The sequence below is a fragment of the Lissotriton vulgaris genome, chromosome 7 (genome assembly GCF_964263255.1).
Source record: "Lissotriton vulgaris chromosome 7, aLisVul1.2, whole genome shotgun sequence".
Classification (NCBI taxonomy): Eukaryota; Metazoa; Chordata; class Amphibia; order Caudata; family Salamandridae; genus Lissotriton; species Lissotriton vulgaris.
The window spans coordinates 1,348,830,463-1,348,843,897 of NC_141695.1; the positions used below are offsets into that span (position 1 = coordinate 1,348,830,463).

A 13,435-nucleotide genomic window follows, 5' to 3' on the forward strand; every position below is an offset into this window, starting at 1 on the left:
AACTAAGTTCTGGCTCTGCTTTTCCTATGTACACTTGGTCGATCCTTAATTTGACCGGTTAGTTCTCTTAGAAAACTTTTATAGGACTAGATCGCAGACCCTCCTCCAGTGGGGTATAGCTATGGTATTTTATTCAAAGTTAAGGAATTTGCAGCTGGATGTCTCTATCAGATGTAAAAGTTATTACCTTTGGAAACGCTATATCTAGTAGAGAGACAGTCTAGCTGTAGATTCCTTAAAGTTGTGCCCATCTTTCCCGCTCTGCGAATCGTTCTTGAGGTTAGGGGTATACCCATTTCAGTACTGGGCTCATATACCAGGAATCACTGTCTCAATCTATGTTAGGGTTAAACAAGATGCTTGACCTGGCCACTTGACTTCTGTTTGGAGGTGCAAAACCGTCCATTTTTTTAATACGTTGTCTTGGCAGTATGGGTGTGTTCTCTCTTGCTTACTGGTGGTCACACCAGTAAGAAGTATTAACTTGTTGCTCTTTCTATGAAAGGTTTCTTGGCAACGTCATACCTTGGCGCTGGTATTGTCAATATATCAAGTGAAGGAGTTAGTTAATGCACAGCTTATTGCTGTTGTTGTAGGTCCTGTGAGACTATTGCCATGTCATTCATGACCATTGATGTATGGTCTCTTCCTTTATAGGGGTGTTATTCACCAGGGCACAGAAATACATGTAGCCCTGTGTGGAGTTGTTGTTAGTTGTTGTTAGTTTTCCCTAAAATCCATGTCTGGTATTTTCATACCATTCCATGTTTTATTTTTCTAATGATGTTTTTAAGAGAATTTTGATTTTATGTTGCCACACTGTTTTCACGACCAGTTTCTATGGTGGCTCCGCGTTCTGGCGCAGAAAATTTCAAAGAAGAAACTGACGTCTGTGCGGCTCAACGTCACTGTGGCGCCTTATGACGCCGTTCCCCTGGCATGCAAAGGTACTGCTGAAATTTTTTCGCATCCAGACTGGCACCTGGGGAGAATTCAAAGTTAAGGAATCTGTGGCTAGATGTGTCTATCAGATTATGGAGTTTCTCATTACAGGCTAAGACCTTGCATGCTGGTGTGCTGTTACCTCACACTTCTTTTGGCCCTTGTCCTGAGCTCAGCCTTTATGTAAAAATTTGTAGCGTGCATGAATGTCCAGATCTCCTCTGTACTGTCAATTTGCTCTTTGATTTTACGTAAGCTCTGACCCCTTCTCCATTTAATATCACTTAATGCCAGAAACTATGGTGGTTGGTACAACAAGCTCACGACTGGACTACTGTAGCTCACTTTAGTATACCACTTCAAATAACAATGAATAAGATTTAAATCTATTTCAAATCAGACCACCAGAGACTCTGGTCAAACCTAACAATATATGTCATCAAACATATCCTTGAAAACCTTCACTGGCTCCCTTGAACACAAGAGCATTCTTTTCAAGTCTCTTGTTCATATGTGGCTATTTTTTTGTGCCTCGCTTTCTTACAGATTTAACCAGTAATATCCTTCTTGCTATCTCAGTTTCTTCCCAAGCACAACTTCTGTAAGTACCCAGACGTAGAGAAACGTTAGCTGGCAATAAATCCTTTGCTTTATTGGAATCACAAAGTTTGAACATGCACCCCTTGAATTTAGATCGATATCCTTTCACCTCTGAATAAAGAAAAGACTTATAATATCTCTATATTTATAACTTAGTAAGGCCTTCTATGTACATAAACCCTGGGATGGATGTAGCACTTACCAAACAGCTGTAACGCAATAATTCAAAACAATTGTCAACCAGGTTCTGTAGATACTTTCCATGCAACATTACAAAAAAATCAATAGCAAATGACCAATACAATCAACATTTTAAAAACATTTTTTTAATGAAAAATACATTTTTTTGAAAGTAACAAACAATATATGGCAACCACACCAACAAGTATTTATATAGGTTCAAACAAATGCCTGCTTGTTCGTATTAGATGACAAAGTTGTGGTCAAAACAGTAGGTGGGGGTGTAAGATGTTTTAAGTAATTTCTGATTTCACACTGTATGGAAAAAGGGAGGTGGACACAGATGAATGTGAAACATACTTAAAAAGTTACCATCAGACACAAAATCCCATCACAAAATAGATGTGCCAATGGTTTTGAAATAAGGTATGAAATATCCAGTTCAATGCCCAGCACGGTAAACATTTCATAATGAACCTCTGACAAGAATTGAGGCTCCAAATTATTTTCAGTCTTGCATGGTAGCTGGGGGCCAGCTTCGGGGACAAAGTACAGTTTATTTTCGGTAGCAATTTAATGCAGCTCAAGTTAAGTTGAATGGTATCCTCATTAACATGCTAGAAAGATTCTTGTCTTTTTACACATTCATACCTTGCATATGGTCTTCCTACAGTCATGTTTCAACAAACATATTTCTGTGACAATCCATGGTAAACTTCTTTTCCTTGTATCCAACACTAACAAGAAATGGGAAGAGTGTTGTTGACATTGTCGGATTCCTTTCCTATAGTTTTTTTATTAGTAAAAAACTTAAGACAGAAAGGAAGAGTTCAAACTCAGTCAAGCGTAGCTCTGGTAGGGTCAGCTTCCAGGTTCGTTTGGCTGGGATGACAACGATGAACAAAGCCTTGCTTCAGCCAACGCAGCCGTCCTGTCTTTCAGCCCACACAATGCGTCAATTCAGGTTCAGATGCAATGGGTCTGAAGATCTCTGGTGTGAAACACTATGCAGCTAACTCATTTCGCACTCAGTTCAGTGCTGTCCTCACTTCTTGGATAGCTTAGGAAGCTTGTGTTTAGGTGGGGCCCATTTCAAGCTGACGGAGTCCACTGAGGAGATGGGTGGGGTAAAAAAGAATACAGTTTTGAAGTTTGTTGTTCAGAGAGTAGAATATTATACGACAAACAGAATGGTTTAACAATGAACAACTCAGAAAATAAAAATAAAATGACAAAACAATTTATATGGAGGACTGGATGACCTCCTAATGCTAATCCTTGGGAGGAGACACGGCCATCAACCCTCTCGGAAGTGTGAACCCTGTGGAGACTTAGAGTAAGGGCTACAAAATCGGTCCATAATTATATAACTAGAAGAATTTAAGATGCGGCTAGAAATAAAGTAGACCACACCAATCCTCTTTATTCCGATTCCTTAATCACACTATTAAACAATTCAGCAGTTCCATCTGATATTATATTGCTGAGGGTCATCAAAGTTCATCCAGCACCTTTGTGCAAGTAAAGGCAAATGCTTAGAGCCTGGATGGGCCGCTATGAAAAGGTTTTTCGGCAACTCCTCTAACATTATTTATACATAGAACTGCCACTATGTTAGGTGATGGTTCTCTCTCTTTCAATCACAATTGTACTATCTGGAGTTTTCTCTTAATTGTAGGAAACTCCACTTTGCATGATACACTGGTGGGTGTCGGTTTTGTCTCAAGATTTGAGACAACTCTTGTGACATTGTGTATTTGGAATTATAGCCCTGAAGAGGTTGAGGTGTGAAATAACACGACAAAACACGTGTTGGCTGTAGGAAACTGCATTATTTACAAATCGACAATATCAAGCTGCACTGTTGATGAACTAAAGCCACACTGCTGATGAAGCTGTATTGAAGAAAATCGAATATGGATTGAATTATGTCCCTGAACGGATCTCTAAAGAGTAAAAGTGGACTAGAATATTTGAGACTCTGAAACTGTTATTTACCATCTATTACTTTATGTGTGCTCAGACAGGATTTGAAATAATTTATTAAGAACCTGCAACATCCCCTTCAATTTCAGTAATTAGACTTGTAGAAAGATCAGCCACGTTTCTCAACAGCAATAAATCATTTGCCTGTAGAACAATATTCCTAATGCAACTGCCAACTATTTGTAGTACTTTATAGCACAACTATACAGCATGAGTGCTTTACATACTACCAGGTAGTCCAATGAGGAAGATCGTTTTAGGGGGTGGGGGTTAGAAAACTAAGAGAAAGGAGGAAGAGGCTATCAACCAGTAAGAATGGGGTTAATTGAGGGGAAGGTGGAACAGGAGGGGTTTCAGTAGTTTCCTGAAAGTGAGTGAGGTTAATCTGTGATGAAAGGCGGTAGGGAGCTTCAGAAGCTGGAGGCAGATCCGGGAAATTATGTTCTTAAAACTAGGGAGATGTCCTAGACTGGTGTATGGAGAAGGAAAGAGTTTTCGCTTCAAAAAGCTCTCTCTCTCTGCTGGATATTGTTAGAAGAGCTGCCAGATAAGGAGGGGTTTTGAAATGGATGCTGTAACTCTTTGAACCAATACTTCAAAACCCTTTTAGTAGAAGGAACAAAAAGGAATTTTATTTACTTTCATTTCTCTTGTTCAAATGTGTTAATATTCACTGATGAGCGCTCTGTTTAATTGCGTGATCCATGAACACTTTGAAAGAACCTTTTCATTATGCCCATCGATTAGCTCTTAAACGCCACCAATTAAACTTATAAATTTACAGTGCTGAGCCAGCAATCCGTTGTTCTACACAGTCTATTTGCAAATAATGGAAACAAGTGGGAAGCTAGGGAACAAGGCAAGAGGAAAAAACTGACTGCGCTGTGCTCCAGGGCAGACCCTGCAACAGAGGGATGAGCTCATGTAGGGGAACCTCAGTTCATATTTAAAATAGAGTAAAGCCAAAGGATCTCATTTATCTGGCATCCACTTCCTCTGCTTTGCAGAAAGGAAGGCTTATTAATTATGAGTTAATAATCATGCTACAAAACCAGGATTGCAAGTTACTTTTCTTCTCCATAAAGATAGTCATTTATGTTCGCTAACATAAGTGCAAGTCCAACCCCCTCCTCCACCATACTGCCACGTCCACTTCTTTCCTTGACCCATTTGAGCCTAGTGCCCATCCCATTATCATCTTCATTGTAAATTTCTCAAGGGCAGCACTCACTTCCTTTGTAAGTAGGTTTCTACTAATCATGCATACATCGCTATCTCTGAGGAGCACACTGATGAACAGGAGAGTGAAACACAACTAGACATATGATAGTGAAGTTCCTTCACACTAAACAAGATTCACAGACATTCTTAACTCAGCATGGTATCTGTTTTACAGACTGAGCCCCAGTTAACATATAGGCTGATGTTCAAGTAGATGCTTTGCACATTTTAGAAATCGGAATATTTGAGTTGACAGAGCCCAAGTCTTTCAAGACAAAGATTTTCATGATTCTTGGCAGTACAGTATATTGCAGAATGCAATTTGCATCGAGGGGACCTAGCCATTCATGCAGTAGAGTGCTTGAAATCTAACAGTACTGTACATCGGTGGGAACAACAGAGGGGGACGAAGATAGGGGATCTGATTATACAGGTAGAATAAGTGAGTGTTTAGGACTTCAGAAATACAAGCTTTGCCATATATTTCAAGCAGGTCTTCAGGTAGCTGGTTCTAGATTATTGGTGCTAGGTAGGGGAAGAACTGATTCTGTATTTTTTTTTAACTTGTGGAATTCGAGAATACAGGATTGCTTTATTGTCTCTTGATCCTCCTGTGGTGTACATTTTGATCTTCAGTTATCTGGAGTACCCAATGTAGATGCATTTGAATGGACACTATGTGATCGGAATATGCACCTTCAACCAGACTAGGCGCTGCATGAAATATAATATTGTGGTATAATTTAGTGGCACTAGTGCACATTTAAGTAAACTGGCTATCATTGCCACCATCAAAATGAAAGTTTTAGTGGCGCTAGAAAAGATGTACGTAAATCAGCTAGCAATGCTACTGCCAAAATGTGAGTACTAGAGCTTCACTGTCTGTGGAATGAATCATAATTTTAGGCATCCTAAAACAGCTGGTAAGATGCAGACATAGGAATGTTGGGGATATGTGGCATCACTGCCAGGTTTTGAGGTCAGCCATTTCTTGGTTCATTGTTTGTTGCAATTGTTCTGTTCCCAGTCAGCGAAGCCATCCCTCACTAGTAAACCTAAACCTCATTCAACTAGGGTAAAAGCAGCGCAATAACTCTGTTAAGAAAAGTACCCCTTTTAGATCTATGTAACGCTGTTACATGGAGATCGATACATAACCTTTATCAGACAGTGTTAGGATTCAGATGCAAGAGTAGATGCCCAAGAAGGTCGGGCCTCCAAGAAATCTTTTTGGGAAAATGTGGAAATAATCCTGCTTCTTTTCTACTTGTCAGCAATTCTTGTTGTGGGATTAGCTTGCAATTCTATTAAGTGCCTATGACTATTGATGAGGATCCCCTGGAAGAGAAGGAAAAGTTACATACCTGTAGTCATAGTTCCCCTCAAGGGATTCCTCATAGTCACAAGAAACCCTCCCACCTCTCCAGGCAAGAGTTTAAATCAGACGTTTCTATTCCATGCTCATGATCTTGATCTCCGTAAAAATAACCTGACCCATCAACCTCAGAACATGATGGGACACTGAACAATAGGTGAAGCCTTTAAAGGCACAGTGCCAGTTTTAATGCTACAGCTATGCAGCCTATAAGCTATTGTTGGCCAGCATTCCCTTAATTTTTCCTTTAAAAAACACGTTTGTGAATGATTTCTAGTCACTTTAAATTCAGTGACTACGTTACTACAGTTGGAAATATTTTTAAAAGTGAAACACGGCCATTTATAGCCCTTTTTAGGTAGAGGAATGGGGTTTCCCATTTGAGGGGTTTCTAAAGCAAAAAGGACTTTTTGTTTTTTTTCACATACATTTAATTCTGTCAACATACTCCACAAGTTCTCTCTTAACATGAAGTGTGTGATGCTCTTTTTGCCAGTCTGTATGTGTGGGAAGAAAATGAGCAATTCAATTCTTTGGTTAACATGCGGAAAACTACTTTTGAGAAAAAACATTGGGGTTGTTCTTATAAACGCTATCTCTGTGTAACTGAATAAATGGTTCATCCACAGTTTGTATGTGCAGTTCACCAACTCCTCTCAGAACGTTAATGGCAATGAGGAAGCTACCTTCCAAGAAAATTATTGCATTTAACACGAGTGCAGTGGCTCAAGTGGAAGTCCCATAAGTCTTGGCAAAACTATATTTAAGTATAGGATGGCGCTAGTGAAATTTTTGTTTGGCAGCATCACTCTTAATGTCTTCCAGGTAAGCCTTGACTACTGGTATCTTACAAAGAGATACCTGTTCTCTGTTTTGCCTGTAAGCTGTGGGCCTCTCGCAGGAGTTTAATGTAACCAAACTCCAGGAACTCAGGTGCAAGATTCAGCTGTGTGCGCTGACCCCAATGCAGATTCAGGAGATCTGGTCTGATTTGTAGTTATTTGTGTTGATGTACAAACACTTACAGAATCATAGAATGCATAGTTGTCTCTTCCAAGTTGGTGACAACTTACAAGTGTTTCCCCAATTGGCAAAAACCTTTACCACCCTCTGTGAGCCCCTAGTAAATGGTACCCCTGGTATCTAAGTTCTGAGGTACCAAAGAGGGTCCCTAAGGGCAGCAGTACGAATTGTGCCAACCTAATGGACCCCTCATCAAGCACATGCAAGTCTGTCACTGCAGGCTGCGTGTCTTGGTGCAGACAAAAGTTAAAAACGAGATGTCATACATCCTGTGTGCCATGTCCCCTAATACTGCATGTGATATTTGTAAGTCACACCTACAGCAGGCCTGACAGCCCTAAGGCAGGATGCTGAATATTACATGTGAAGGCATATTTGCATGAGCAGATATGCTCCTGTGTTGGTCAGTACTACTACTGCCAGTGCAAGTGAACAGGGAAGCCATTTTAAAACATGCGCTGGACAATGGTGATTCAAGTGATGTAGTCACCAAAACATGCAACAAGAGGGCACCTTAGAGGTGCCCCCTGAAAACCTACCAACCTCTGGTGTACCCCCTGTCTGGTTTCTGGCAGCCTGCCACCCGAGACACTGTTCTGACCTCCTATGGTGAGAGCCTTTGCCCAGAAGAAAAGCCTGTCTGAGAAGAGGGCGTAACACCCTCTCTAACAGGGCACCTGCTGATTAGCCTTCCTAGGCCGTCTTTGAAATGCTCCCCCTCACAGGAGAGGAAGCTGCCTCCCTTTGCCTCGGACTCCATTGGCACATGGACAGGTGGGAAACTTAGTTCACCAGGTAAGCATGCCACCTCTGGGCTAGTACCTCCCTTAAGGTGGGCTACACTGAGGTGGACACAACTTTTTAGACATAGCCATCTTTGTGATTGTATACTTAGGAATACTGAGACAGGGTTATGCTCACTTCCCACAGGAAGTGGTCATATATGGGGCGCAATGACTACTACCTAACACCCCTAAATTCAGTATTTAGGGAAGTCCCTGGCACCAGAGAATCAGGTTCTGATGACCTAAGAAGAGAGAGGACTCGGAACAGCCGCAAAAGCAGGTATAAGAGAAAAGCAGCATCTCACCCGGTACCAGCCCCGCTGGCCTGTCTGCATCCCTCATCGAAAAAGTGTGATAAGTCGACGCTTCCTGCAGCCGTTGACTCAAGAAACTTGGGAGGACTGCTTGCCTTCTATAAAGAACTAAGGCCTCCAGTGGGGCAGCGGAACTGTATACTGCATCTCGCAGCACCCCCAAAAGAAAGGACTTTGAGGTGGTTTCACCCCTTGTGGACCCTCTGACGTTGCCTGCAGCCTCTGCATGCAGGCCCCCTCTACCGCTCGGGTAAGGAAAAAACAGACTCCTAAGGACATCTCTGCACCCGTCACCCCTCGGCCATGGAGAAGAGGACCAAAGGTGTCCCTACGTTCCGAAGCATTGTAAGGCCTGAGTCTCCCTGGTGGTTCAGAGCGACTGGCCTCCTAGATAGAGCCTCTTTTTGCTTTTCGCAGTGACCAATCTCCATCGAATAACATTGCGCTCCAGAAGCTGTTTTGCAGCTGGTCGCCCTCGTGCCGCAGGTTGGTGTACTGTTGGTGCTGCCTTTGACTCACCTTTACTACAGAAGATTGTTCTCGTGGGAAACATCCTGAACAACGACTCCGGAATAACGAGTTGCGGAGTCACGCCAGCTGAACAACGACTTGCCCGAACAACGGCTCAGCCTTAACCACGTATGTGCGTGGTTAAGGCTGAGTCGGTCTAGTGTTAAGGCAGGGCAGAGTTGGGAGGAGCGTCACAGAGGAACAGGTAAGAGGGGTTAAGTTTCAGGGGGTGGGGAAGTTTAGGGTTAGAGTTCAGGGGTTGAGGTTTAGTTTTTAGGGGGAATGGGTATTTGTATTTATTTAAAAGGAGGGCGAATTAATTTATAAGGTGTGGACATCGTTTTAGGAGGTGGAGGTGATCGTGAATATTTTTAGGGAGGGGGAAATTAGTTTTATGGGGATGAGTTTGTTTATTAAGGGGTGTGGGTGAACGTATATGTTTTAAGGGTGTGTGGGTGATCATGTTTATTAATAGAGTCGAGGGAATTAGTTATTAGGAATTTGCCTCTTTCCAACATTGTTAAATGAGGCTTCCCTTCTCCATTAAGAGGTCTTGGCAAAAAAAGAAAGGATTCAGCCAAGAAAACGTAGCTCAAAAAGCCTGTGAAAGCCTAAAAATGCTTTCTTGGTAACACAGATGTTGAGTGAAGATGAAACTAGCTACCTGTAATTTTTTTCCATTTAGGTGTATATAAAACGAGATCCATAAGGCTCTGAGCTGTGATTTTGTATGCTTGTTGCATAAATGTATTATCTGTATGTTTTATTGTGGAGAGGGGGCAGGGCCTCTTTATTTGTTCTGTGGCCTACATATGCTGAAGTATATCTATACATACGTTTGCAAATGTGTGTGTGTATGTGTGTAATATATATATATATATATATATATATATCCATCCCTCATGAACCGCAAATATCTGCATGCTTATGCTTTATTTATTAGTTATTTATTCCTGTACATATGAGCTATGTAGTTACATACTTGTGATATCATTATGAAAGGTTCCTTGGTATCATAAGAGGATGCGTGTAGCCCTCTTTTTCTCTAATTTTTATGTTTATTATTTACCTATGCTTTTTATTTTGTAAGTTGTTCCCCTTTACAGTGGAGGTAGGAGGGTTGTAGGTGGATCTAGAAGAGTTCAAGCTGCAAAACTCTTGTTTCAGGTAAGTAACTAGTTTATTTTGCAGAATGGACATCAGAGAAAAACATTGTGTGGTTGACCACTTGTATTTGAGAGAGAATGTGTTCTCCCTGCTAAGGGCACATAGTATTATGTGTTCTCCTCCTGAGTCAATGTAGTTTATATGTATATATATATCTACATATACAGACAAAAAATATATGTAGACATATATACACACCTTTAGACCCACCCACGTGAGTGTGTGTACTTACCTATAGGTATGATCGTGAAACCTTTTATCTTGTGGTAACTGGGTAGCATGTGAATGGATTTATGTGGATTTTTTCCTAATACCATTGGGCCCTAAATATTAACTTAGGGTAAGGTGGAATTTGGTTATATTATTCTGTGCATGCTAATCTAATATGCTTTATGTGTTATATGATTCCTTTAAATACTTACTGTACAGTAGGTTACTATACAGAAATGATACAATTGGCGCTGGTTTACTGAGTCTATACGGTTCGCTGAAGAAGTCATCCAATGCGTGAATTAGTACATGCTCTATTCATCTTTCGTTTGCCATTGTATGCACTATAAAGGTTGGGACCAATGGGTCCCTTCCTTAGGGAAGGTACACCCCCTATTATCCCACCCTCCAGTGGGAGGGGGGCATATATCTCGCTCTGGTTGGCTGGGTCCCCCCAAATGCAAGATGGCGGGGACACAGAGTTGTGCCTTGTGAGAAGGTGGCCTGATATGCAGTGCTCACTATTCTAGTGAACACTATGTATCAGTCCAGCAACCCTTATTGATGATTGGTTGTAAGTCAACCTTATAGACCAGCTATCCTAGTAGCGTGGATACGAGCAGTCTAAGGCTAAAGACTCGAGAGGGCGCGTTAAGCCAGCTGTTTACCACACATATACCCCTTGAATACCAAGTGAAAGGACACCACACAAGTGTTATGAAAATAAACAGTTATTTATTTAAAGATCACAACAGCCCTGTACTCTTTATGAGGACAGGGTACTAAGCACAAACCAAAACTCTTACAAAAATACTTAAGTTAGCACAGTATATACAAATGCCCGAGGGGCACGGAAAACCATATACTCTGAAAGTGGAATGCGAAATTCCTAGCAGGTAAGTACAGTACTAATAGCTTTTGGAATCGCTAGGACTTGACTAGGGAATCGTTAGATTACGTCTAGGAGGCCTAGGGGACTCGGGTGCAGTGTGTGCACTCTCACGCGAGATGCGGGACAAAAGTCTATGGTAGCTAGGAAATGGAAAGTTAGTGTTCTCGGGTGAACCCGACCTGGTAGGGAGAAAACGAAAGTAGATTCTGACCCTTGGATAGTGAGGCTATGCTGGGGCACCGAAATGCCGAAGTTACCTAGCCCAGGGGCTGCAGCTGCATAGGTCTGAAAAGACGTCGGGAATCCTCGTAGACGGACCAGGAGCCGGAAGAAAAGATGCTGGCCGGTGACCAGTGAAGAAAGTTCAGTCGGATCCAAGCCTGGATCTTGAAGATAGATGACACCTGAAAGCAGAGGGGACCAAGTTCGAGACTACTAGCCAGTAGTCAGTGGGCACCAGGAGGGCACCGGATGGTAGCCACCTCGACTAGGTGAGTGGGTGACGCTTGACTCGAAGATCTCACGGACCAGGAGGCGTTGTCGGCGACCAGGATGGAGGATCGAGCTGTCCCACGAAGATAGAAGCTGTCGGCGTCGCTGGACCCAGGATTGGGCAACAAAGCCTTGGCAAATTCAAGCCCACGCGGTGGACCTAAAATGGCGTCTGGAGTGGACCAGGAGGGTCCGGGGTGCCTCTCTTGAAGAAGGAAGCAAAGGCCAGCCTGGAGCAACCAGACCAGCAGTCGTGAAGTCGTTGGGCGTCGTTCAGAGGGCCACAAGCCAGCCGGCTAGTAGCCAAACAACGCGGTGCACAGCAAACAGCAGAAGGGCCCCACGCAGATCGTGGAGATGCAGGGGGGCTGATCTTGGGTGCTGGAGCTGCGCAGGGTCGGGGCTTCTCGGACCCCAAAGCACTCACCAGTGGAGGACACGGTGGGCTTGCAGTAAAGATGTCGTGCAGTCTTGGCGATCGTCGGTCCCTTGAGGTCTCGTCGCACTCACGGTTCTCAGCTGGGCTGTAGAGGTGAGTAGAGGTCAGAGGTGCCAGGGAAGCCGGGTCTCGTCGAGCTGGGTCGTCGGATTCGTGATGAAGGACTTGCAGCAGACCGCAGTGTTCTTTAGGATGGTGCCTGCGGATGCAGGGTGACTACTCCTTAGCCACAAGGGAGAATCTTGAAGAAGAAATCGTGAAGTCCTTTCGGAGAAAGTGGTATCTTGATTCCAAAGATGATCTAATTTTAACAGGGGGCCCGCTCCCATCTTTATACTAAAAAAGGGGGCTGACCCGGTGACTAGGTCCTGCCTATGGGTGGGACTAGGTGGGGGGTGGTTACACCCCTCAGCCATGCCGGACTTCCCCAGGCCAGGGGCTGGTGTGCCCCTGGAACTGGTTCAGACCGGCCTATGCGTAGTGAGCACCGGGGTGCCACTCAGCAGTCACCTTCCTGTAAAGCCCTGCCTACCCAGGATACACAAAACCATGTCTGGGACGGTGCTAGCACCGCCCCTGACAGGAAACCCTTTGTCCAGGCTCCCCTCGCTGGAAGGACTCCCAGCTGCAGGGGGTCAGACTCGTGTCTGTGGTGGCAGCATCCATTTTGTGGAGCTGAGGCTTCAGTTAACTTTAACCGGGGTTCACAGTTACATACATGTCGTGTCCCTCTAGAAGGGTGGAATGCTAACCCCGTCGCCAGAATTGGCGAGGGGTTAGTATTCCAATTCGTATGACACCTTACTCGACATGTTTTGATAAAGCAATACCAAAGATAGCATTTAACCGCGAGGATTATAATGCACTTAAGAGTATATGGTATGCGATATCATGGAACAGCTATTAGGACTTGATTCCGCAAGCTGCAGACAGGCTCAGCTCATGCCAGAGCACCACCTCACACGATTCCAAGCACTCTGCCTTCAGGATTGTCAAGGCCTGCCATAGGAGTGACTGATAGGAATCTGTGTGTCCATTTTAGGGTTAGGTATAGGTATACTACACCTACAGCAAAGGGTGATTACACGACTTTGCCCCAGCTGTCATGCAGCCAGTTGTGTCAAATTTGGGAGGCCAGCCAGGGGTGGCATAATACATGCTGCAGCCCCTGGCAGCCCTGGGTACACCTATGCCCTGAGTTACAGGGTCTGATAAGGTGGCCCAGTACCAATTGGAAATGTACCTAGGGTACATGGAATCCATTTTAAAGAGAGAGCAGTAGGCCTGGGGTCCTGATTG

General features: G+C 43.5%; 1 protein-coding gene across 2 annotated transcripts in view; it reads right to left on the bottom strand.

Moving 5' to 3' along the window:
• Window positions 1–1,848: 1,848 nt before the first annotated feature.
• The window catches only part of KAT8 (lysine acetyltransferase 8), a 346,163-nt gene continuing 334,576 nt past the window's right edge, over window positions 1,849–13,435 (bottom strand). For both annotated transcript variants that reach the window (XM_086932009.1, XM_086932010.1), the window contains exon 11: window positions 1,849–2,832. In XM_086932009.1, the coding sequence (XP_086788135.1) occupies window positions 2,768–2,832 (65 nt within the window). In that variant the 3' untranslated portion in view covers window positions 1,849–2,767. The remainder of the gene's footprint in view (window positions 2,833–13,435) is intronic.